At 50.2% G+C, this 26,687-nt stretch overlaps 2 protein-coding genes across 2 annotated transcripts; one reads left to right on the top strand and one right to left on the bottom strand.

The window, feature by feature from the left end:
• The first annotated feature begins 1 nt into the window (after position 1).
• On the top strand, positions 2–1,046 carry LOC109144898. The gene is made up of 2 exons (XM_019286960.3): positions 2–141; positions 297–1,046. Exons 1-2 carry the CDS (start codon positions 115–117, stop codon positions 1,020–1,022), a joined length of 753 nt encoding a protein of 250 aa, XP_019142505.1. The 5' UTR covers positions 2–114; the 3' UTR covers positions 1,023–1,046.
• Positions 1,047–6,361: 5,315 nt separating this feature from the next.
• Positions 6,362–24,111, bottom strand: RPIA (ribose 5-phosphate isomerase A). Its single transcript, XM_039551150.1, has 9 exons — positions 23,864–24,111; positions 18,001–18,061; positions 15,887–15,942; positions 12,022–12,081; positions 11,087–11,151; positions 10,686–10,754; positions 10,044–10,185; positions 9,448–9,547; positions 6,362–7,564 (listed from the first exon to the last, which is right to left on the bottom strand). Exons 1-9 carry the CDS (start codon positions 24,044–24,046, stop codon positions 7,467–7,469), a joined length of 834 nt encoding a protein of 277 aa, XP_039407084.1. The 5' UTR covers positions 24,047–24,111; the 3' UTR covers positions 6,362–7,466.
• Positions 24,112–26,687: the final 2,576 nt, after the last annotated feature.

Genomic DNA, 26,687 nt, shown 5'->3' with positions numbered 1-26,687 from the left:
AGAGGCCACTGTGACCTCTGGGGGGGTTTTTGGGGCACGGAGGCCTGGGGTACCACTGCCCAAGAGCACCTCTCTCAGGAGGCAGCAGCTACCTGAGAACCTCTGCAGGAGAACATGACAGAGACACCCAAGGGGGAGAAGGTGAATCCCAAATCCTTGCCCACCCAGGGGCTGATGAGCCTGAGGAGGCAAAGGATGAGGGATGTGGCAAGAAAGAGAGGCTGGTGATGGGACAAGGCTGGGCTTAACCTATGCCAAGACAGCCCCCTCCACCCCATGCCTCCTCTGTCCCACAGATGGACCTCAAGCAGCTGCAGGAGGATGACAGGCCGTCACAGAACGAGAAGCCCTGCCCAGATGCTTCTCCTGAGGCGCAAGAGGCAAAGGCAGAAGCATCTGGCGAGCAGGTGCCCTCAGCAGGGGCAGAGAGCCACATCCCAGCCCTGCAGAGCCCCTGCTCTCCCCCAGGCCCCTCACCCCCCCAGGAGGCAGCCCAGACCCTCAGCGGGCAGCAGTCAGTGCTGGCAGCACCAGAGTCCGGGGAGGGGGCCCAGGCCAACGAGGAGGAGGAGAGGAAAGTCTGCAGTCCCCATCACCTGGGCCAAGGGCAAAACTCCATGGAACAAGAGCTTTCCCAAGGTGAAGTCAACAGACTCCAGAAGCTGTCCCAAGGGGAAAACAACAGCGACAAAGCATCGTTGCATGAAAACTGGGGACGCATCACCATCCGAACTATCTGGGTCAACCCCCAGTACCCAGAGCTCCTTCAGGACCCTCTCCAGGAGGAGGCAAAGGCAGCAAGTCCTTCTGCCTCGGATGAGCAGGTGCCAGCAGCAGGGGCACAGAGCCCTGCCCGGGACAGCCCCTGCTGCTCTCCCTGTTCCTCACAGGCCCAGCTGGCAGCCCAGACCCTCAGTGATGCGCAGGGTGCCCACAGGCAGCCCTCCAGCCCCAGGCGGGCTCTGTGGGCTCTGTGCACCCTGCTCTGGTGCTCCTGCATGGAGGTGCAGCTGGATGATTAGCACCCGCTGCCAGACTCTAATTCAGATCAGCTCAGTTGTTGTCAATATATATTTTTATACTTGCAAAGAGCTCTGGAGAATCGTCATTGTCCCTTGTTACTGCCCAGAGACTCAAAGCAACCAACAGCTTTCCTGTGGGAGGACATGCCAATAAAAGATGCTGATTTTCCAGCCGTGCTCAGTGGTCCACCTCGGGAGCCAGACGGGTGCCAGCAGCACCAGAGATTTGAAAATCAATGGTTTCATGCCCTTGTGGTCAAGACAGCCACCAATCACCACCTTACCCACAAGAGCCTCTCTGGGAACAAGCAGCAGAACACAGAGAGCGCCTGTCCACATCAGCTCCCCGAGGCCCTCTGCCAAGAAGTTGTCATCCAGGTATCTTGGGAACCTCCTGGACCTGTCTTTTCCAGCTGTGGGGTGTTCCCAATTAACATCTGGCCAGTGGAATTGTCCCACAAGGATAAGGGAGGTTGGGTCAAGGGTGTCCTGAGGGTCCTTAAAGAATAACTCCTATGTGCCATGTCCTGGCTGGGTCCCACGATGCCAATGAACAATGTCCTCTGACTGGTGTCCAGAATTCTGAGCATTTGAAGTGAAGAAATGTCACTTTCAGATAAAGAAAACGAGCCTGGATGAAATATTCCCTGCTGACCTGGCACATGGGAGAGGTTACCAACTTTACTTTCTGTTCACTGTCTCTAGAACACCCATTATTTTTAAGGCTCAGGTATTAGATTTACTCCAGGGGAAAAAATCCCAGCTATGTAACCAGATGGGTTTTCCTCCTCTCAACTCGACACAGGCCAGCCTCAGCTGTGAAGAGGGAACACGGAACTGCGGCTGCCTGCCTGGGAGCTTAAAAACATGTCCATCTGATTTTCAGGAAAAAAATATCCTACATTTTTATCTTTTATACAGGACCCAAAACTGATTTAGTTGAAAAGCAGAAAAGGCAAGAAATTGCCCAGGCAGGATGGATTAAAAAATACTGAACCTCTGAGTAGTTTTGATGTGATTGTGAGTGACACATGTGGCAAAACCTTGCTGTTACCTCCAGCTGTACAACCCAGTGAGCAGAAAAGATTTTTCTAATGATTCTACTGCTGAGGGTGTTCAATCTGCTAAAAGTTTCTTGCTGACTTGCTTTGAAAGTGACAAAAAGCTCTTTTTATCACTCGCTGGTGCTGAGGCAATGGTGTTGATGAGGCAGAGCATCCCAGGTACTGGAAATTAAGGTCATTGGTTATTTGTGGGCATCAGAGATATGAGTTACGGCAAAGCAACTCCTTGAGCAGCTTCCAAAGATCAGATGAGGGAGCAGTAACGGCCTTGGGCTACTGGGGAGCCTCTGGAAGGAGGCTGGAAAAGGCTGTTGATAGCCAGGGCTAGTCACGGCAGCAAATCCACAGGAAAAACATAGAGCCCGAGCAAAAACACTCAGCACAGCCCCAAAGCCCCAGCCAGGGTCAGCAGGTGTTGCTTCAGCTCTCAAATAAGGATGAAAGAAACATTTCATAAATGATAAACCACAGCTCACAGCTGACCTGCAGAGAAACCTGCAAATACTCTGTCAGAACAGTGGTGGTCTGTGGCAAAGAGGCTGAGTTTTCCCAAGGTGCTCATATACAGCAGATCAGACCCTGAAAGCCATCTCAGTAAACAGAAACTGGGACTATCTGCTTGCTCTTCAATTAGACAAGATTTTGGCACATTACTTATGAGCTGTACTTACGCATTTGACTCTTCACTGATGTGGTCCAGCTCTCACTAAGTTTTGTATAAAAGTAAAGGAAAGAATGCTAATCTCCTCTTCTAATACTCTTTTAAGGGTTAAAGGAAGGCAGGACTGTCTTTTCCTTTCCAGCAATAAATTAAGATAGTAATAAAAGCATCCCAGTGTACCATCTAGATTTACAGCAGGGTTTTTCAATTTCATTTGCCATTGCCAAATACATTACATTGGGATTAAACTGTACAGGTTATTAAATACTGATTACAAGAAGACAGTGTGCTGTGGCAGGCAAATAACTTGCAAGTTACTGAAATTAAGGCTTTGAAAATATTTTAAGGGAATTAATGTTTAATTAGAGGTTTTGATCTATAAGGAATTCTAGCAATAGCTTCAGTAAGAGATTACACAAACCTGTGAGACATTTATAAGTAGAAAGGATACTTGATGTAGTATTTTCTTTAATTAATCCTGCACTGAAAGACCACCACGAGGGAATTTAGAGTTTGGTGCACAATAAAAAAGATCATTCCAGTTAGCAGGCACTTCAGCTTCTTTGGGCCTTTTTTTGCATGATCAAATTCATGTGCATGTATTTTTAACAGTATGGCATGAGATGAACTTTGAATTTAGTGTGATAAAAAATATTTCTAATTCAATATCCCTGAGTGAACTTGAATATTGAATATTGAATCTTGGGAGGTTTACAGATCTGAGGTATTTGGCTCAATAGCCGCTTTTGTTCTTCTGCTGAATTTCATCTTTCTGTTACTGACTTCCAGAAACAACATAAATCAGCAGAAGCATTTTGCTTTCCAGCATGATTGATGGTTTTATCTTTCACTCACACATTCTCGTACAAAGTCTCCTCTTTTCACTAAAAAAATAGTTTATGTAATTTCCTGTAGTCAAACCAAGCCACTGCTCCTTTACTGTTTTGCTCACTACATTTACTCTCAATGATCTGACATGATTTTCACAAGACTAGAAGTGTCATTAAGGAAGTGTAAGAGGTGTTTGTATTGGTAGGTGTAAAAATACAAACTGAAAAAGTCTCATGCGCTGAAAAAAAACCCCCTGGTCTCAGCTACCAGAGTTATGGAGTTACAGGGATGATAAAACTCCTGTTAAAGTTACTGGAAGGGGAAATGAATAAACTTCACAAGTTCTCGGTACAAAAACCTGGCAGTTTTAGGTCTTTAAGTTCATCTTCAGTCTGAAATGCATCACCTTTCTGCTGATGTACTGAGTGAAATAAAACTGCAAAGACATTTTTTGAGGATTCAAAAGGCTGGATAAATTTGAAAAATCACTTTGAAAATTAGGACATCTTTCCTTTTCCTCCATTCCTGGTGCAGCTGGACCAAAGACACTGTCATTACACAATTTTTTGTTAAATCCACACAGATAAAAAATTAATCTGGCTTTATGTTTAAAAGATATTAATACATATTACAGCTTACTAATATTCCTCACAGCTAATTTTTATCACTGGTGGTGCTATGCTGATTTTTTCCTCATCACTTTAGCTGTAATAGTTTGGTTTAATACCCAGAGCACACATCTTCTATGCTGCCTGCTTAATTATTTTCACCTCTTTTTATGTCACATTTCTCAGATCAGTAATTATGTCAGAACATAAATCCCATCCTACACTGACTATAATAACTTGACAGATAGCAATATTTTCTATATAACATGGAACAAGGTGAGTTGGTTTAACAAAACACAATTTCTTTCTAGTTAGTTTAATTAATTCATCTTAATTATTTAACCTATTAACCACAGGTTAATTAAATTGAATCTGATGCACTCTCTTACTATATTTATATTGCTTTTTTTTTTTTCTGAATGGGACTAGTGTTTTATTACCTCTGTTGCTCATTAATTTTAGCGCTGCTGTTGCTCCTTCATGAAACGTTTGTTTCCTCCAGGGCCAAGTTAATCCATAATTCAGTGCTAATGGTAAATCTCTGTGCATTACCCACTCTGCACAACCTGAAAGGCAACGTGGTGGGGCTGGACCACAGCAGGTAACAGAACCCACTGCAGGAATGCACCCTAAATAGCCACAACCAGCCTGCCTTGGGTGTAAAAGGACACCTCCTTCCACCTGCTTTTGATAGCATTTTTTTCCCAATGCCATTTCTAAAAATATATCCCCGCTTTTCTTCCCAAGGTGGAAGGGAGAAGCATGGAATAGACCTGGCAGCCCCCTCTCTAAAGGCTTCCAAAGGATCTTTAAAGAGCCCTTTGAACAGTGAAACCAGCCAAGGTGGTAAAATCAAGTTCAACAAACAAGCCCAGGAGCTCTTGGGAGCTGCTTCTACCCCAGGAAGTGACAGGGAGCTGCAATGCCTGCCCTCAGCTGGAGATCTACCATGGCATGATCATCTATAAACTGTTACCTCTCCAAAAATACATGTAATAATGGTGATAGCCTAGAAAAGCAAGGACCAGGGATTAGAAATACCCCTGCTGCCTGTACACTTCACTTTCTTCAAACAAGCTCGTGACAAGGCAGCTGAGCATCAGTGTAAGCAGGCAGTGTTGGTGGCAGGGCAGGGCCAGGGCACAAAGCCACCCCAGGAGGGGATGGACTCCCTGCACCACACCTGAACGTGCTGGCAGATGAAGATGAGGGTGGTCATGACAGATGAGGGAGCCTGGCAGCCTCCAAGGGAAAGGACATGACCATTCCTAGGAGCCCCTTAAGTCAAACCCCGTCTACTGGCTCAGCAAATGTGAGCTGGGGGAGCTTGCACAAGGGTTCAGACACCACATTTTCTCCAGCATTTCAGGGATTTTAATTCCACACAGACATTTTAATTCCAGCTGTGTGGTACAGTGCACACTGTGCCCAAGACCCACTCAAAGTCCCACCCCAGCAGGGGAATCTGCTGCAAAAGCTCCCATGAGATCAACCTGCAGCCCAAGTACCCAGAGCAGCTCCGGAATCAGACCTGCCCATCTTCAGGCTTAGACCTAAGGAGCCCCTGCTAAGCACAGAGCTGAATGAGATCACAGCTGGTCCAGGGCCAGAAAGTAATGGTGCAGTAATGGGTTTATTGGCTTTTTGAGAAGGAGCTGTTTGATTTCAGACAGAGGAGAGTCAACAGAAGCACTCGCTCCCGCTAATCTCATTTCCAGCAGCACGCTGAGTGAGAAGGCACTTGGGCACAAAGCTGTGCTTGATTGCTCTCTGTTTATCCAGGATTACATTAGGAGCCCAAAAGCATCTGAAAACAGCCCCTGGCCAGGGCTAGGGCTTTGCAAATGGCTTCTGCAACACCAGGCTTGCGGGAAAAGAAATCCCAGTGTTTCCAGCAAGCTGCTGGCGGTTTGCTCAGTACAAGAGCTGGATTTAGATGCACAGGTTTTAGACGTGCAAATTGAAGACAGTGTCTGTTGAGGAAAGCACTGCAGATAAGTGTTGACCAGACAATCTGGTTAATTTTAAATAAGCAAAAAGAAATCAAATGCAGAAAGGTGGATTTGGCCTGAGTGAGGGATTTTTGCAAGAGGGAAATTAGCAGAAGTTGGTCTGACCATGATCTGCCCCATTATCCACAAAATAAGTTACTTTGAGAACAAAATTACCACCAAGTCTGGTATAACAGCTCTTTATTTCAGTGTCTAAAACACAAGGAGAGGGCTTGCATTTCAACATCAGAACCATGCAAAGCACCTATACACCAAAAATGAGATGTTAAACGAGTGTCTCTCTCCTGCTACACGTGAAAAATTTAGGCAGGAAGACTCCATTTTCCTGTGCGTTCTGCTCTATCCTTCCACAAATCAACCAGCCGTGAGGGGCGATAATTAACCTTCATTCCAAATCAGATCATTTGCCACTGAACACTATTCCATACTGCCCTAAGCTGCTAAAATATGCTCCTGTAAACTTCATCAAGCACCCAGTTCTGCTCTTGGTCTACAAGGACAAAGTCCCAAACATCTCCAGCTACAGGATAGACTTTAATCAGAGGTACTGAATTAACTGAGAGCAGAGTTTGGCTCAAAGGATTAATGTCTCCTCCATACAGAAGCCCAGAAAAGGCCCTTATTAGTGTCCCAGAGAGGGGGATGTAGAGACCACCCTAGGCTCAGAGAATTGTCATGTGCACAGAGGACAACCAGACATCCTGAACTATTAAAAAACAGTGGTATAGAAAAATAAAAGGCATAAAATACTGAACCAAAAAGGTTCCAAATAAGGCATCAGCAGGTCCCAACTGGATGTGCTCCTGTGACATATATCACCCTCCCAGCCAGGACAGTTAGGAATGATGCATTAGGATTGTATTTCTGACCTCCATCGTTAAGCACTATGAGCAACCAGAAGGGTTCAAGTTCTCTTCAAGAAAAAGAAAAAAACCTTCCAAACACAAAACCAGGGAGTACTGTTTTTGGTAAGTATTTCTTAGAAAACAAAATAAAAACGTTAAAGCAATTCATTGAAACGACTCATTAAAAAAAGACAACATTCCTGTAAAGTAAAAATATATATATAGAAATAGAATCTATTTTTTTTTGTTTGTTTGTTCATTTGTTTGTTTTTGTTTTTTGTTTTTTTAAAAAAAGACATTCAGTATCACGTCAGCGGATTCAGATGGGCTTTCCCGCGGGTCTCCTGCGACAGCCGCTGCTCCTTAAGGCAAAACGTCAGGTTGGCACCATCACAACAGCTGAGTCCCCGTGGCAGGGCCCTGTCAGCAGGGCTGCTTCTCCCGCACGCTGACGGAGCCGTCCTCCATCCCAAAATACACCACCTCAGCCATGTCGACGAACAGCCCCGTCTCCACCACGCCTGCGGAACGAGAGGTCACTGGTTACTGCCAGAGCCACCCCTGCGCTCGTGTCCTCTGCTCTGCCTGTGGTTTTGCTCAATAAAAACCACCAGTGCCTCCATCAGAGGTTTGGAGAAGTGTCCAACCTGTATCAGCCAAACTCGGAGCTTCTGGGAAGTCTTTGCCATGCAGCCACTCCCAGCAAAAACTCTCCAGAGACTGAGAAACAACTCCCAAAGCTCCCGCGACGTTCATGCTGCCCCAGCCACCACTATTGCACCAACACAATCATGAGAAAAGCATTTTCTACCATCTGATGACCCATGGGAGCAGGAGGAAGCTACAGACACCCACAGGATTAGGGACTACTTCCTTTGCCTTTAAACTCATCTAAAAGACTATCCTGTAAGAGATCACCTGGATAACACTTGTTCAAATGTTAAGATTCAGCAGCTCTGGTACTGCCTCTGCAATTTGTAGCCCTTTTGCATATGTACTTTTGGCTGCATTTAATTATGGGGTGCTCCTAACTTCACAGTGATCACTGAGACACAGCCAGAGGCCAGGAAGGCGGATAGAAATGGAGGACAAGGGCTACCACAAGCACAAGGTGGCCAAAACCCTTCTACTGGTACTGCATTTAGGCTTTAACAGCCTCACATTTAGGCTCATCCACTTCTGGGTGGGGAAGAAGCTCTTCTTCCCTTAGCAGATCCATTTCTGAGCAGCAAACAGTGCTGGGACCACGCCCACAGGATGGAACAGGTCCCATCATTTACCATTCCTTTCTAAACCAAAAACAATGCAGGGAAGAAGTTCCTGCTGTGCAGAGTAACCAGGCACTGTCTGCCTCTTGCACAGAAGCAGCTCCAATAATAGAGACATTTGTACAGCCAAGGGCAGCAAGTGGATTAGGATATGGAGCACTGCACCAGGGGCAGCCCAGACCAGCAGTGGTCACCAGAGATCCCTTGCAACCCCAACAATTCTGTGATTCTGTGATAAGAACTACGGAGGGAAGCAAAACCACTGACCAGAAACAACTAGAAGTTACTGGTGACTCTTCACCCAGCCTCTGCCTGGTCTGGTGTTTCAGTTGTGGAGCCAGGACAATATATGGCTGCTTTGTGGGGACACTGGGGTTTGTGCAACAAGATCCCAACCTGTTCCTGCATGTTCTGGCAACACATGAGCAGTCAGTGAAGGCAGCTGTGTTATGGACTCCAGGGGCAGGCTTTGCCAAGACAACCAGAGAGACATCCAGATGCTGCTTCCCTGAAGTTCAGAGAGATCCAGTGACCCTGGGCAGACCTGGATGGTCCAGAGGCAGCTCTGGCCTGGGCAGCAGGTCTCATGCAAGGCAGGCGTCCTAACTCATTCAGCAGTGTCCTTGCAGAGAGGCTGCTTTGTTTGCAAACAGAGCACTCAGCACTGCTACTCGAGCCCAGCAAGAGCTTGGGTACTTTATCCTCACAGCAAGGTGAACGTGGAGGGCCTCCCAATGGGAATGGAATGCAGGGCTGTAAGCACCTTCTGGAAAATACCACAGCACAGTGCAAACCCTCCCTCCACCAGTGTTTCCACTAAAAGTCACTCTATAAATGAGCACAAGGAGAGTAAGGAAGAGGACAGGACTGTTGTGTCTAATGGGAAGCAGTGTCAACATCAACCAGGATCACCCCAGGTTTTCACCACCATATGAAAAAGCCACATGGGCACAGTTGTACCAATTGAGCTGACTTATCTTTTGAGTAGAAACAAATGTAGGGACCTGCAGGAGGAGAGCAAATACACACACACTACATTTCCTCATATCTAGAGGAGAGCTGCCACAGTCCAGGTTACTTGTCACACACCAAGCCTTAGCCAGCTTTTGTGGTTTTTAAAAAATCACAGACATCACCTGGTATCATTTTTATAGCGCTGTTCACTTCACGCCACTCATGAACCTTGTCAAACTTCCAGTCCAGGATGAAGTTCCCATTGTCTGTCACCACAGGGCCCTGGAAGCAAACCCAGTTGTCATGACATAAGCCCCATGTCTCCTGATCCCAGCCAGGGATTGTCACAGCCCTCACTGGGACCAGCTGTCCCTGCTGCAGTGGTTTAGAGTCATCCTTCAAGTAAATTGGGGCAGTCCCCACAATAAACCTGTCAGTGAAACCATCATCCCTACCTCGGGCCCTGTTTGGCAGCACAGACTGCCCCGCAGCCCCCCAACAGCCCCAAGAGCAGCAGGTCAGACCCAGGCTGGCAATCCCTCTGCTCCCTGCTCCGGGATGTTTCTTCAGGGGTCATGGCCAGAGAGGCTTTCAATGAGCAGCAGCCTGAACCCCTAAATACCCAACTGAGTAACTGTAGTAAGGAGGAGTTACACAAGATGCCACTCATGGGAGTGAAAGCCCAGATTTCACTAGATGAAGGGCCAGACCTCTGGTGCTCCCTTTGCCCACGTTCAGACGGCTCCTCAGGGGAAGCAGGGCTGCCAGGGACACTCACTGCTTTGTTAACAGCCATCCGCAGCTCCACGACACCGCCGAATTTTTTGGTCAGGGCTCTGGTGACAGGGACATAAGCCATGGGGATGACCTCGATGGGAACCCCCTTCTTCCACTGCTCCCCAAGGTTGTCAGATTTTTTCCTGAGGGCACAGTTTGAGGTGGGATTAGTGTTGGACATTACACTGCTGACACCACTGACGTCACCCCAGGCCCTTTGAAAACCCCTCAGGCACAAGGCTCAGGAGGACACAGGGTCAGTCCATGTGTGCCCATTGCAGCAAGAGCCATACACGATGCTCTATCCAGTCACAAGCCCTGTTTTGACATGTTTTGGACAAGCAGAACAAGAGTTGTTTTTTCCACAGCCCCATGGCTGGAAAATTTATCCCATGCTGACACTCACTGAGCTCAAAGAGCAGAACTGCCACTGCCCCACAAGCTCTGCTGACTCCCAAGCAGGCCTGCTGAGTTAAAAATTAAGCAAAAAAGATAAATTGAATTGCTGGAGTACTGGGAGCCAGGCTCATTTCCACCCATTCCTGCTCTCCTCTAACCACTGGAATGACAATAATGGCCTAACACAGCACCATCTGAAACCTCCCATGGAGGAAAAAGGTATAATGAACAGTAATATCTTCACCTGTAATCAGCAATAACAATGAAGCACTTTGCAAATCCTGCAACTATCTTCTCCTGTGTCAAGCAGCCACTGCAAGGGGGAAAAAATAAAGACAACACAGAAAACATCAGACTGCTCCCCACTGTGCCTAATGGCCTTGAAGTCCAGTCCTCTCCATCATGTTCTTGCTGGTTTTGGTGCTGGCATTGCCCCACACCTTATCCTCCTTATCCTCACCCCTCACTTTGTGCCCCTTGTCCCTGGCAGCCTTGGCCAGGAGCCATCTCCCCTTGTGGGTGCACACACAGCCCTGCACAGGATCCTCTCCAGCCCACCCCAGAGACACCCACAGCCACACAAGGATGCTCAGAGCCCCCACCACCAGCTCTGGGACAGACAGACAGATGGACAGCAAGGCTCACCCGCCACCTTTGATAAGGTTGAGGTCAGAGTCCACCTCATCTGCTCCATCGATGGCAACATCAAGCTGTGGGAAGAGGAGAAAATTGGTGTGGAAACCCCTCCTGTGCAGCATCCAGGCCCTGCTCCTGGTGCAGCTCCAGGGGTGGTGGGTCCCAAGCAGCAGTCACAAATGTCACCAGAGCAGGGAGCACCTTGGTGCCAGCCTGAGCAGAGTGTCTGATGGGCCACCCAAGGATACCCTGAGACCACCCAAGCCCCTCTAAAAACCACAGGCATGTGAAAGCAGGAGGAAGAGAAACCCAAACCAACTGCTGGCCTGAAAGGCACATCTCCTTTATCCTCTGGTGTCATTTAAGGACCAGCGTGCAGGGTTTTCCTAGGAAAAATCTTTGACAGTTCAGCAATATCCCTGCCTCAGGCCTCATCTTGGAAGAGATGCCAAGCACCTGGAGGCAACAAAACCAAGCAGCCTTCTTGCCATCTAAAAGGACAAGAACTAGGAGAGAACTTGGGGGAAAAATAAACTAAACCTGTTAAAATCATAGAATCATTAAGGTTAGAAAAGGCCTCTAAGATCATTGAGTCCAACCACTCAACAAACCCTGCCAGGTCCCCACTAAACCATGTCCCTAAGCATCACATCTACATGTTTTTTGAACACTTCCAGGGATGCTGATTCCACCACTGCCCTGGGCAGCCTGCTCCAGTACTTGACCAACCTTTCAGTGAAGAGATTTTTCCTAATATCCGATCTAAACCTCCTGTAGCAAAACTTGAGGCCATTTCCTGTTGTCCTAACTCAAATTCTCACTCCTGTTCTGCAGTGTGGCTGCCCAAACTCAGCCTCAGGGGAGGACAAAGGAGCCTGGACACTTTCTGAATGACCAGCTGAGACGAAGGTCAGGTGAGGTCTCAGCTCCATGGTCCCACTTACCTCTGGATTTCGGTCCAAGTCACTCAGTGTTAAGCCGTTCTGCAGGATCAGCTGACGGGCCTGTGCACCAAGAAGACAACAAACACCAGTTACCAGTGGCAGGAAAGGAAAACAGACTCATGGTGTCACTCTCTAGCTGCAGCAAGGACGGAGCCTCCCTGGGAGAGCTCCACTGCTCCACTCTGAGCTGGTGGAGAGGCTGCAGTGGGAACACACAGCAAGGAGAAATTGATGTTTCCAGAGCAGAGCAGTTTAATCAAAAGGAAATCCTGCTGCTGATTTAAACTAAAATGCTCAGACGGTGCAACAGGACTCCTGGGTTTGGGTCTCTCCATACTAAATAGCAGGAGGCCTCATCAGCTTGGTGGGAATCACGTGCATCAAGCAGATATGGAATTTTAAATCCTACGTTGTTTCAGCTTGGACATCATTCTCCCTCACACCCATCCAGCCCTTCTTATCTCCTTCAGTTGAAAAATGGGACCAAGAAAATTAAACATTTACACCACAGCAATGTGGAACTAACAAAGAAAATATTTTTCATATTGGAAGTAAGCTAAAAAATAAACAAACAGAAGCATAACTCGTGGGAAAAGTGTGGGAAGCTGCTGAAACAGCTACTTGGTGGCTCCGATCTACGTTTCCTGCAGTGGCCGTGTGTTTCCCTCTAGTGGTAACGCAACACAGGGCACCCAGAGCTGCCCTTGGCTCAGTCCCTCAGCTTAAACAGGGAGTCACAGAATCGTCTAGGCAGATTTAGTAACATGAAGTCCAGCCATTAACCCAGCACTGCCCAGGCCACCAGGTCCCCAAGTGACACATGTCTTTTACATCCCTGCAGGGATGGTGACTCCACCACTGCCCTGGGCAGCCTGTTCAGTGCTCGACCACCTTCTCAGTTTCCTTAATATCCAATCTAAACCTCTCCTGGCACAACTTGGGGCCATTTCCTCTTGTCCTGTTATTTGCTGCTTGGAAGAAGAGACCAACCCCCACGTGGCTGCACCCTCCTGTCAGGGAGTTGTAGAGAGCAATAAGGTTCCCCCTGAGCCTCCTCTCCTCCAGGCTGAGCCCCCCCAGCTCCTCATCACACCTGTGCTCCAGACCCTTCCCCAGCTCTGCTCCCTTCTCTGGACACACTCCAGCCCCTCAGTGGCTTTCTTGTCCTGAGGGGCCCAGAACTGGACACAGCACTCAAGGTGTGACCTCACCAGTGCCCAGCACAGGGGGACAATCACTGCCCTGGTCCTGCAGCCACACTATTGCTGACACAGGCAGGGGCCGATGGCCTTGCCCACCTGGGCACATCTTGCTTGGCTCATGTTCAGCCACTATTGATCAGCACCCCCAGGTCCTTTTCTGCTTGGCCACTTTTCAGCCACTCAGCCCACAGCCTGGAGCTCTGCAGGAGGCTGTTGTGCCCAAAGTGCAGACCCAGCACTTGTCCTTGTTGAACCTCAGAACCACTGGCCTTGGTCCATCCATCCAGCCTGTCCAGATCCCCTGCAGAGCCTTCCTGCCCTCCAGCAGATCAACACTCCCACCCAGCTTGGTGTCATCTGCAGAATCTCTAACTGGTTGAATTTTCTATGTTACAAATCATTATTCAAGCGATACTCCCTCCTTGCACAGACTCTGCTCGAGTCCAAACTTGCTACCAGGCTGCAGCTAGACCAAGAAACCCCAGTGCAATAGCCTGGATCAGCTGATTCCCCTGAATTCTACCCACTAACACTAACACAGTGCATCAGCCACAGGTATTGGCAGCCCAGAAACATTAGAATTAGCAGGTGGCACTCCTGGCAATGAGATATGACTTGAATAGTTTATCATGGCATTTCATAGCATGCAGTTTTAACACCCATGGGCTGTGGGGCCCTAAGGACCCACAAAATGTAAGGAATAAAAATCAGTGGGTTGGCATTCATCACATGGTGCCCACGTAAGGCGATTTCAGGGATCTGGGAAATGGAAAGCATTGAGAAACACTGTGCTGCACATGCAGGCCAGACCCTGAACAGGCTTAGAGTCAGTGGTGTGGCAACAAGGTGGCTTGGCTCTCTCCAGGCTCTGCTTGCAAGGCAATGGGAGCAGTGGGAACCAAAAGCAGATCTCCCATAACTGAGGGAAAAGTGGTGGTAACTGCACAGCACTTGGCAGGAACAGTCCCACTCCGTGGGACTCTCAGCACACGGCCTGGTGAAAAGAGACAACGCAAACGCCAGGGGACAGATACTTACCCTGATCTAGCTTTACTCATGGTGTTGGATTAATGACCTGACAACAGGGAAGGGAGGAGTATAAAAGCCCACTGAAACCAACTCTTCCTTGCCAGTGACCTCAGGCAGCCATCTACACCTGTGCATAGTGAAAATAAAATGCTGTTTTGCTGGCCCGGGAACACGCCACTCAGAACTGGTTGAGGTCTAAGAGACTGCAAAAGATACAAGGCAGCCCTGTGTTGGGAATTTTGGCTCCTGCAAGTGTATGATCTCTCTCTTCTCTTTAACAGCAACCTTTTTGTTTTACTGGTAAGAAACTCGGTGATGTTAAATGAACTATGACAACATTTCAAGGCAGGACAGGCTCCAGCCCATGCTCACTACAAGAGCTTCATCAATATTTTCTTTAAGAACTAATGACTGAACTCAGAGCACTTCTCCTAGATTCAAAGGGGACATGGCATTTCAGGATGGGAATCATTTTAGACTTTAGATCAAAGACAGACTCTCACCACAGTCTATATAAGCAATGGAAGTACTGATATAGGTTAATTTTTTATCTTTTTTCACTTTCTGGCCTTTGCAGCACCTTGCATTGTACCCCAGCTGGCCACTGGCTGTTTGCAACAGCTAGGAAGAGAGAGCCCTGTCACCCCCACACTTAAACAACTGCAGAGCAAGAGGATGTTAAGTTTTCCTAAGATTTTAGGATAATTCAGGTTGATCTCTATCCAACCTCCAGGTCAAAGCAGGGTCAGCTCCAAGGTTGCTCAGGGCTTTACCCACCCAGTCCCTGAAAACCTCACAGGACAGGCTCTGCCCCACCTGCCATGCTGCCTGACTGTCCTCATGGTGACAAGGTGGTGACAAAAGTACAGTCCCCAGGTCCACACCAGGACCATGAGAAGGACACATGCCCAATTCAGTATTGCCACCCAGCCTTGAAAAACCCTCAGGTGATCCCCATCACGTCACCTCTCCCTGCCCAGAGGGAGGGAACAGAGGCAAAGAGACCAAAGCCAATTGCCAAAGGCATGGGAGATGCTCAGAAGCTTCCCCAGCAGCTCTGTATTCCACCACCAAGCCAGGTTCTCCCTCTCCCTCCAGCCCCCTCAGCATCTAGCTTGGTATGAACCAATTCCTTCAAAGGCTGCACAGCAAACAAGAGGTTAAGCCAATTTCTCTTCTGCAATTTCTTATCAAATCCAGCTGATGCACTTGAAGTTCCCTCTGAAAACACAAGAGCTTGCTATTATTCTTTACAGCTGTCAGGGCTGATACAGACTCCAAGGAGACAAAGTGTCTCCAGTGAGCTTTGCACTACGAGTCTGGTTCACCACTAAGCAGCATTTTCCCACAACTGGGATCCAGAGAAAGCCCCGCACCAACCCTGACACAACCAGCCTTACCACACTGGCTCAAAATATACTTCCCAGCCCTGAGCTCAGGTAAGGCTAACACAGCACCATCACCTTCTTTGTGAGGTCTATCTGCAGGGCTGCACCACGTCTGCTTTCACTGGTGGTTTTGGTTAATTCACACCACTGTGAACCACAGAGAGGCAAGGTGGCCTCCCACAGCCCAGGGAAGATCCCCTGCAGGAGTGTCTGGACTGGCAGGAAGCAAAGGAGGAAAGCACTTACCTGAAAGGATGTAGGGATGCAGACAATTGCCAGGTTCTCCTCCTTAACTCGCTCAGCTGCAGGAAAAAAGCAGAAGCCGTGGTTTGTTCATTGCACAAGGTAAAAACACAGCAACTTTCACTTTAAAAAAACCTCAGTTCAGAGCAGCCCCTCTGATTCACTGCAATTACTTGCTTGGCTTGCAAATAACTCAGTCACGCTCGAAATGCAAACAGGTGTCACTCTCCATAGGCTGAGGCTCAGTTTCAACAGTCAGAAATGTTTAAACACCCACTCTGGCCCAGCCCAAGCCACCATGAGCCATTAACCTTTACGTCTCCAGCAGCAGAGGAGCCCATCAGCAAATCCTCACCTGGGAAATCGGCCCCATCCCCTCTCTCACTCCATTAGACAGGATTTTGCTGCTCTCCATGTAAACACAGAGCTCCAGCAGCTGTCTGAAAGGTTTGCTGGTTTGTTGCCCTGGGGACATCACATTAATTTATTATAGAACATTTAAATATATGGCAGGGAAAGGACTAATAAAGTACAGTATTCCATTAAATGGAAGGAAATATTTCCTCCCCCAGGCTAACCTCAAATGACTAAGATCTATTACTAAGGTATCATTATGGACAAAATGTTATTTTAGTAATTACAATACTCAGGCACAAGCCAACAGCCCAAGAGTCAGCAAGAGCTCCTGCACCAGAGCAAGCACACGAGCTACATGCTGCAAGGTAGCGCTGCTGCTGGAAGGATGGAACATGCAATCCATGAGGCTGGATGTTGTTACAAGCCACATCCCAGTTCTAAAGCAGTCAGGAGACATGAAAAGCCAGAATTTGCAGCCTGGAACAGCCACTCCTCTTCAAATACAATAGCCATTTATTTAGAGACTGATTCTGTGCTCAAGGAGGGAGTGGTTGCAGTACTGAGCCAAGCCCAGAAGGCTGAACAGCAGCTCCCAGACAATGAAGTGCATCACACACACAGTGTGGGGCCAGATGGGTGCCAAGGGGCAGCCCCAGCCCTGCCATGTCCCTGCACAGTGAAGGGCTGGGCTGTGATCAGAACTCAGCCTGCTCTGGGCTGCAGGACAGCTTTGCCTGAGGGAGCTAGAGGTCACCAGGGGACTCCCCAGACAGGCAGAGCCACCCAGGCAGGACACACTGAACTGTGCTGCCCAGGGAAGTGGTGGAATCTTCATACCTGGAAGTGCAGATGTAGCACTTGGGGTGTGGTTTGGTGGTGAACATGATGGTGCTGCATCGGATTTGAGGATCCTGGAGGTCTTTTCCAACCTTAATGATTCTGTGATTCCTCCTCTGTATCCAAGCAAGGCCCCCAAGGACAACAGGGCTGATCCTGCACTCCCAACCTACCATGGCCCCCACAGCTGCTCTGCTCTGCATGCAAGGACATTCAAAGTTCAGCACCTCCACACACAGATCTAGAGCTGAGAGTGCCCTGCAAAGGAACTTTAAACTTCTGCACCCTCCGTAATGAGGCGTGACAATAATTACCCTCACACTCACTTTGCAAGACCGCATTTGCCTCACTCGAATATTTTGCTGAAATTTTCTCAATCACACCCTGAGCAAACCCCTGCACCTGGAGCGAGCAGGTAAACCTGGCTGTGGGGTACATAAATAAAATCCAGCAGGATTTCACATTCCTCATTTTCATTACACCTCAGCAGGGCCCTCAGTGTGAATCACGTGGATGTGTGGAGCAAAAGGAGCCACAGGCAAACGGGTTAAAGGAAGCAGAGCAGCTGCATGGCCCCGAGCCACACAGCAAGTCAGCACTGGGCAGAGCTGGGCAAAGCTGGAACCAGACCAAGGAGCTCAGCTCCAGTTTGTGGTGGGTGCCAGTGGAGTGCTTTTCCTGGCTGTGTGGGGAGAACAGGTGGCAAATCATTACCTCCTCAGGACTCTCAGGCAATAAGTTTGGAGCCCAACACCCAGTTTTAACCTTCAGCTTCAAACAGGACATAGCAGTCAGTGAATAGACCTGAGGCATCAGCTTTAAGTCAGCATGCAGGTGATGTAGGGTGCTTTTTAAGTAGTTGGGGCAGATGGAAAAAGGGACTTTTTGTGGTGGAAGGGACAGGAAGGGGATTAGGACCGTACCTAATCGTTGCACCGCATGTACAATCGTAGATCCGCTTCCGATCCCAAGAACTTGATTGTTCTGCAAATCAAAGAGAGACAGAGCAATGCTGTTACTGGAGCCTCCAGATTGTCCACTTTCCCCAGTAAAATTGGCATTATAAACACATGCAAGAGGAGCCTTGTCCAGGGATGCACGTGGACACAAAATCTCAGCACTCCACAGGCAAGGAAGGGAACACACTGTGCCAGCGAGGGCATGGCCATGGTGTGCAGCCAAGGGATTTTAATCAACTCTCCCTCTCATTAAGGGACATGTGCTTGCTAATTACCAGCACGGTCCGATCTCAGGGTGTTCCAAACACACTCACTGGTGGTTGCTGGCATTCCATGAAAGCTCTCCTGCCGGAAAGCTGTGAATTTCAGACAATACCACAGAGGAAGAAGGGGAAACAGCCTCAAGATAAAATCTCCCAAGGAAGCCACACAGTAAAAGGCTGGGTTTGCTGCCAACCATATCGTTAGTAAACAGCACAGATGCACCAGCAGCCAAAGCAGAGAGCACAGCAGCTGTTCCTGTGAATAATAAAAAATGTTTTCCAAAACAGAGTGTAAAACTGCCTATAGGAGAGTCCAGCAAAACTTGGAAGGTGGGTGAGCCTGACAGCATGTGCTGAAGAGGATGAAATTTTAACCACAGCTCCATCCTGACCTTTCTTTGCATATTGTCTGGCTTAAGAAGGATGACTGCCCTGTCACCCATAACACAGATACACTCCTAAAAGGTGCTGCAGGCTGGGGGTGGATGGGTGCACTTGTGTTACTTCTGCAAGACATCTTCTCTGCCATGTCAGTCTCTGTTTATCATCAACTCAGTTTCCCACCCCCTGTAAGTGACCTGCAGCCTTCTGCACTCCCCATTTTCAGTGTACTTCATTTTCTTTGGATGGGATCCAAAGCTTAAATTGACTTAAAGAGGCCCAGTATCACCACAGAGACTTCAGATGAGGAAGACTTGAAGACAACCAGAGATGCAGGCACAGAGCTTTTGTGCATTATCTCTTGGATATTAGACAGATCTGGAGCTCTTTCCTCATGTGCAGCAAATCCAGAGTTCAGCAGCTGTGGAAAAAGCCACACCTGCAGCACTTCAACCAGCTAAAATCTTGCTGTCATGCAAGTTCACCTGGAAAGGTGCAGCTGAAGACATGTCACACTCCGCTGGGATTAGTCATTTCTCTTGCTTCTGCAGGTTAAAAGCTTAAAGAAAACAGAAGTTCTCCAAAACCAGAGGCTCAGCTTACATCCCAGCCCTCACTAACCACGGTGACTCTGCAAAAGCTGGGGAGACCAACAGGTCACTGCTGCACACCTGCAACGTGGCCAGCAGAAACCCAACAGCTCCTGAGGTTTCTCAGTGTCACCCACCCAGCAGGCAGAGCCAGGCAAGGCCAGCCAAGGAAGGGGCAAGCAAAGCTGTGCAGAGGCTGGCAGGACATGGGCAGTACCAGTGTTCCCAAAAGACTTGTTTCAACCCGGGAAGAGGCAGTTTCATCTCTTTGCCCTCATTTCTGTAGGGTGGGACACTTTCTTGGAGCAGTTGGGTACCCTAAAGGGATGGGGAAAGCCTCAGCATCAGCCACTTCATTATAATGAAGCAGAAAGAGCTCACAAGGGTCCCAGCCCATCCATTTATCAGTGATTAGAGGTGAAGTAGCACTTTAAGTCAGTCTAAACTGGTGTTGTCACAGCGCCTGCCTTACCATGGCTCCCACCTCTCCCTCCTCAGCTCCAACCCCAGCCAGACCAGGGGCAAAACCAACCATAAAACATCCACTTTTAAAAACAGGGGCAGGGCGAACACTGGTAAGAAGCAGAGCACTGAGGAGCGGCACCTCATACAAAAAAAATTACGTTTCAGGTTGTTTACCAAAAGCCCACCAAACAAAACCAAGGCACTGAGCAACAGCACAGCTGAGGACCCACGTATGGGTGAAGTGGGCAGTGACCACAGCACTTTCTCAGCCAACCCAAGGGCCTAAAGACACTGCCCAGCATTACAGAAGCCAACATGGCAGCACACATGGAGCAGTATCAGCAGCACACAGCGACTGGCCAGTCCAACCTAAGTTTACAAGGTTACAGAGCAAAGAGCTCCAGCTAAAAGTAGTAGATAAATACAGAGCAAAGCCCAAAGTTTGCTCAGTCCTCTCTGGGGCAGCAGGACATAGCGCTCCCACCTGTATTTTCATTGCTAACAGAGACACTCACAGGGCCCACCTTCAGAGGTGTTGTATAAACGCAAAGCCAGCTCTTCCCAAGCAGCTTACAGCTCTAAAACCCCAAGCCCTGTGCCAGCCCCGCTGCCCCAAGCTGTCACAGCCCCACAGTGCATGGCCTCTGAGGTTGGTCACCTCAGTGTCCACTCCAGGACTGGGGAACTCTGCTTCTGCAGCTGCCTGGGGACAAGTGCTGTGGGTAAACACACCAATCTAGCTTTAAATAAAAAAAAAAAAAAGAAAAAAAAAAAAGGGAGAAACAAGTTCTCCTCTCCTAATCCCCCCTCCCACCTGTAGGTGTGCATCTGCCACACAAGGAGCTCCTGTGCTGGCACAGGCAGGGGTGGGTGTGAAGGAGGACGCCAAGCGAGGAGCCTCACCCAGTACCAGTCCCAAGCCCCCAGTGCCATGGATTTATGGCAGAGTTAAGCAAAAGCGATTTGTCCAGCAGAACCAACCCCTGAAGCCAGCGGTGTCTCCCACACATCCCTGCTGTGCAAGGGAAGCCTTAGCTTTGCTTTTAGAGATAACCCTCCTTCCTCCTGAGAGCTCTAACGAGCAAACAAGAACGTATCCATTACAAACAGCAGCTGCCCTCCGACAGTACAAACTGACAGCTGAGACCATTCAGCTCTTGGGCAGTGACTCTGAGCTGCTTCTTGTTCCTTGAAGCCAACTTGCACGAGCATAATACCCCAGACACTGCCTAATTTATTTAAACAGCATCACAAGCTGGACATTGAACTTTAGTCAGCTGGGACACAGCCAGAAACATTATCCTAAGTTTGCCTGGCCACAAAATAGCATAAAAGCCAGCTATTTCACTATAAAAGTCCAAAAGTACTGATTTTACCCCAAATCAAAGGAGCAGCCAGTTATGGTAACTCACAGCAACAGTGGTGTCTTGGCTCCACACCTTGTGAGACAAGTCCTTCCTCCCACAAACCCTCAATGCACAATTTTGGGCTTGCCTTGGGTAAGAAAGGGGATTTTTATGGAACTGCCAGAGCCCCCAGGCTCCCCCATCTCACAGACTTTTGGTCGTGGTGGCCAGGCAGGGGGTGGGTCTCAGGCAGGTACAGACTGCTGCTAGGAAAGGGGCTGCAAAACAAGCCAAACTTTCATGGGACATAAGGGAAGCCATCAGCAACCGAACATCAAAACACTAACCCAGCAAGGGGGGAGCAGGAAGGGAAAGGGATTTTTTTTTCTCCCCTAACTGCTAATATCTACTTTCTTAACAGCAACTTCTCACCCCGATTTCACCACTGCTGTTGCGAAAGGGCTGGCACAGCAAACACTGCGATAAACCCCTGCGTGACTGTAACCGTTGCTCTTCCAAATGCTTGTGATCAGGCTGTGCCAAACTTCAAGCAGCTCCAGCCCTATCTGACACTGAAAGGGTTGATTCAAGCCCCTGGCTGCATTTCCCCCCCTGCAGAGGACAAGACAGAACCCCTGGTCAGGGGCTGTTGTTCCTTGCTTGGGTGGTCAGAAATAGGGTGCAGCAGCAGCACATCCCGGACTTGGAGAAAGGAGCAAGACATGGCATTAGCCTGAACTCCCACCACAGCCCAGCTCACAGCAGGGTGCACAGTGGAAGTTTGGAGGTGCAAGACATTACCCCAGATTCGGCGTACACAGTGCTGAGCTGGACGAGGCATGGAGCTGCTGCCAGGGAGGCACACACTGGGGAAGGAAAAGCAGTTTTCTTCCTTCTCCCCAGCTAAAGGAGTGAAGTCCAAAGTGAAGGAGAAAGAGGCTCAGCAGGACCCATCTGTGCACCCAGGGTCCCTCTTTGCACCCAGAACTGTCTGTGCTCCGAGTGGAGGGTGTATTCTCAGTGCCCCCCACTGCAGCCATGAACCTCGGGGCTGCTCCATGCACTGCAGAAGTCTGTGCCACCTGAAGCCCATCACGCCCTGGAAAGTTCCATACAACCCATGGCCATTCCATGCACTTGGGAGTCCTGGCACCCCACAGCCTGTCCCTGCACCTGGAGCTGCCTCACACACCCCTGGGTCTGTCTGTGCACTGGAAGGCTCCGTGCACCCCTTGGCCGCTGTGTTTTGTGGGGTCCCGGCACTTTAGAGTTGCTCCGTGCACCCCAGGGTCCGTCCATGTACCCCGGGATTCCGTGTATCCCATGGCCCCTCTGTGCATTGCAGGTTCCCAGCATCCCAAATCCTGTCCCTGCACCCGGAGCTGCTCTATGAACCGCAGGGTCCATCCGTGCCCTGGGAGAGTCCGCGGCCGCTCTGTGCTTTAAGGTGTCGCTGCACCCCAGAATCGCTCCGTGCATCCCAGGGTCCGTCCATGCACCGGGGGACTCTGCACACCCCGTGGCCGCTTCGTGCTTTGGGGAGTCCCGGCACCCCAGAGCCACTCTGTGTGCTGGAGGATCCGTGCTTCCCGGATCCTGTCCATGCCCTGGGAAGCTCCGTGTACTTCACTGCCACTCCGTGTACTGGGGGGTCCCGGCACCCCAGAGCCTGTCCCTGCAATCCAAAGCCGCTCCATGAACTGGAAAAATCCGTGCACCCTGTGGCCGCTCTGTGCACTGGGGGGGTCCCGGCACCCCAGAGCCTGTCCCTGCACCCAGAGCCGCTCCGCGCACCCCGAGCTCCGTCCGTGCCCCGGGAGGCTCCGTGCACACCGTGGCCGCTCCCCTAAATTAGGGCGTCCCTGCAACCCCAGGTCGCTCTGTGCTTTGTGGAATCCCGACACCCCGGAGTCGCTCCGTGCACACCAGGGTCGTCCGTGCACCGGGGGACTCCGTGCAACTCACGGCTACCTCGTGCACTCAGAGTCCCAGCACCCCAGAGCCCGTCCGTGCGCCCGGAGCCGCTCCACGCAGCCCGGGACCCGTCCGTGCCTCTGGAGACTCCGCGCACCGTGTGTCTGCTCCGTGCATTAGGGGGTCTCTGCACCCCAGAGTTGCTCCGTGCACCCCAAGTTCCGTCCGGGGATTAGGGGGTCTCTGCACCCCGAGCTCCGTCCGTACACTGGGGAATTCCACGCACCCCGTGGCCCCTCGTGCACTGGAGGGTCCGGGCACCCCACGAGCCTGTCCCTGCACTCCGGGATCTCTCTGGGTACTGGAGCTTCCGTGCACTCCAGAGCCGCTCCATGCGCTGGGAAGCTCCGTGCACCCCATGGCCGCTCCGTGTACTGGGGGGTCCCGGCACCCCGGAGCCGCTTCCGTGTACTGGGGTTTCCCGGCACCCCAGAGCCTGTCCCGGCACCCCGGAGCCGCTCCCGTGTACTGGGGTTTCCCGGCACCCCAGAGCCTGTCCCGGCACCCCGGAGCCGCTCCGTGCACTTGGATGCTCCGTGCACTCCATGTCCACTGCATGCATTGGGGGACCCCAGCACCCTGCAGCCGCTCTACGCTTTGGGAGGTCCCTGCACCCCGGAGCTTCTCTGTGCTTTGGGGCGTCCCTGCACCCGGAGCTTCTCTGCGCTTTGGGGCGTCCCTGCACCCCGGAGCCCCTCCGCGCACTCCGGGTCCGTCCGTGCTCCCGGAGGCTCCGCGCACCCCGCGGCCGCTCCGCGCACCTGGGCTCAGAGCCCCCCGCGCCCCGCAGCACCCCGGGCTGCCTCACCTGGACGTGCTTGTCCACGGCGGCGAAGGCGGCCCGTTTCTTGGCCTCCTCTGCCATGGTGCCGCCGAGCCGCCCGCGGGAGAAGCCGCGCCGCGCCGCCGCCCGCCCCGTTCGGACCCTCCCCGGCGGCCGGGCAGCCAGGGGCGTGCTGCGGAGCAGGGCGAGCCGGCCGGGGAGCCGCATGCCGGCGCGGCCCGCCCCCGGGGGGCTTTTCCTCACGGGCTGCAGGCCTGGGCCGTGCCGGCTCCCTCTCCTCCTCCGCCTCCGCCTCCTCCTCCTTCTCCTCCGCCGGAAGGCTGGGACTTGTAGTGCTGCGAGCGGCGAACTACAGCTCCCACAATGCCCGACAGTCCCCGGAGCAACTTGTTGCATCGATGTATATACATGTATAAGTACCGAGAGATCGGGTTTGCCAGGGCTGGAAGGGTGGAAGCATTTCCGCAAAGAGCAGAGGGATGCGCGGTATCCCGCCTGGAAGTGCTGGGAGAAGAGGGAGGATGGCGGGGGGAGCCCCTGCAGGAGGCCAGGCAATGCACTGAGCTCGGGGAGTTACTGTAACTCTGGCCGGGCTTCCGCAGGTTTTGAGGAAGAGCCTTTCTTGGACTTTCACTCAAACTGTGTAGCACGATCTCCCTCGACAGTAGCAACATGGACATGAAATATGCCACGGGTTCTCTGAGCGCATCGTATCAACTAGCACTTAGTCCTTACCCCACCCTGCAGGAAGGTCGGGACAAAACCCCATGGAGGTCTCCCGTCCTGAAGCACGTGCCTTTTTCTATTTGCCATAGTTTTTCCCTCTACCTTGAGTTGACTTCAGTTGTTTCTGAAACAAATTAGAGAGACAGAACAACCTTGAAGTCCCCCTACATGGGCATTTTCATTCCTGTGAGACACATTAGGACCATTCACAGGTACCTCAGCTTCTCTCCAGGCTGCAATCCCACAAAGGTGGATGAGAACTGCAGGTGCTTGCTCCAAGGTCACGCCACAATTCGTAGAGAATAATCTTTGTATTTGCACAACAGAAAAGCTGCCGCTGACTTCTCTTTTTAAATTCTGTTTATGACTGGCTTGCTTTGCTGCCAACCTCTGCGATTCTGCTGTGATTTTCAAGGACTAGAAACATTCCCCTTTGTTTTCCCTGGGCCGGCACATCAGTCCTTGAACAATGGGGTGGGATTTCAACAAAGACTCTATTATCATTGCCCGGGCTTATCTCAGCGCGGTAAGGCCTTACCTTTCTGTACAGAGCAGGTGACTCGATGTTTAGAGCAGCACGTGGTTCTATGCAGTGGTTCAGTGGTTTCTGCCAGCTGACAACGATTTTTCCTGCAAGTTACCCATTTTGAACTGTAAATACATACGTCTAGTGGGATATATATTCAGAGAGAATCAGACCAAAGCACTGTGTTCCTCCATGATGCAAGAAGGGTAAAACTGAAGGAACAGCTGACTGAGTGTGGGGAGACATTACAAGAGCTTGTAGTGACAGGACAAGGGGGAATGGCTTCAAACTGAGAGTAGGTTGAGATTAAATATTAGGAAAAATAATTTGCTGTAAGGGTGGTGAACTGGAACAGGTTACCCGGAGAAGCTGTGGCTGCCCCATCCCTAGAAGAGTTGGAACGAGCTCCGGGCAACCTGGTCTAGTGGAAGGTGTCCCTGCCCATGGCAGGGGGTTGAAACAAGATGATCTTTAAGGTCTCTTCCAACCCAGGCCACTCTATGATTCTATGATTATTCTGTTCAGTATCCTAAGTATTTGACTGATACCTGAAATGAGGAACAGTCACTAGGGTTTTATGTTGACTCAGGAAGCCCACCCTGGGCTTCTCTCAAATCCCACTCCCAAAAGTGGGAAGTGTTAGCACAGAAGTGTGGGGTGATAAACCTGTTGTACCCTTACAGCAACGGCTGATAGCTTTGGCTTGAAACACATCTTGCAGTGCCTGGGGAAACACAAACATTCCCACTTCTAGATAATGACCTTTCTGTCAGCAATTTACCTGGATCTGTTGGTGAGTTACAGCTCCAGCAAAAGCAGGAAATCTTTCATTTATGGTGTGCTGAACCTTGCCTGTGCACAAAAAAACTGGTATTGGACATTTTAGAAACTGATCTGAGAATTTCAGCAGCAACCAGCTCTGTTTGCAAACAGCTCAAAGTCCTTTTGTACAAGCCTGGTTTTGTCCCATGTCAAAGCTTCTCCAGAAGCCAGCTCTCACCCTCTGTGCTTCAGTCCAAGGAGGTGTTTGAACGTGCTTTGAACAGACATTCTGCCTGTCAAACGGTGGTAACTGCGAGGTGTTAACCCAAACAAAAACCACGCTGAGGAACAGAGCAGCTCAGCCCTTTCAGGCCGTCAGGGCAACTGAGTGACTTCGGGTGCTGAATTCTGCATCTGAGGCTGAAATTACATGGTAGGAAAATTACATGGTAGCTGAGATAACAGCTTGCTTTTGACAAAAACGGAAGAGCCTGCTTTTCACTCTCTTCAGCCACCATCCACTCAGCCTGGGTACAGAGTTTATGCATTCCCATGACCCTGTGCTGATTCACCTTGCCACACAGGCAAGAAAAGGCAGTTTGTTCTTGCCAGGTGAGTGAGGTTGAACTGGGTCAGCCCAACTTAATATATCTCTCTGAAAGGGAGTTTCATAACTGGCTTAAGCTGCCCTGGTCTAAGACAGAAAAAAAAAAAAAAAGGAGCATTCCCATCTTATGATCCATCTCTTGCCAAGTTTTCCTGCTACTTCCGTGTGTTGGCAGAGAGCTGTTCTTTCAGAAAGGTAAAGCAGCCAAAAAAATCAAGCTCAGTTTT

The sequence above is a fragment of the Corvus cornix genome, chromosome 4 (assembly GCF_000738735.6).
Source record: "Corvus cornix cornix isolate S_Up_H32 chromosome 4, ASM73873v5, whole genome shotgun sequence".
Taxonomy (NCBI): domain Eukaryota; kingdom Metazoa; phylum Chordata; class Aves; order Passeriformes; family Corvidae; genus Corvus; species Corvus cornix.
Note: the sequence above shows the minus strand (reverse complement) of the source record. Positions and strands in the feature narration are given on the sequence as shown.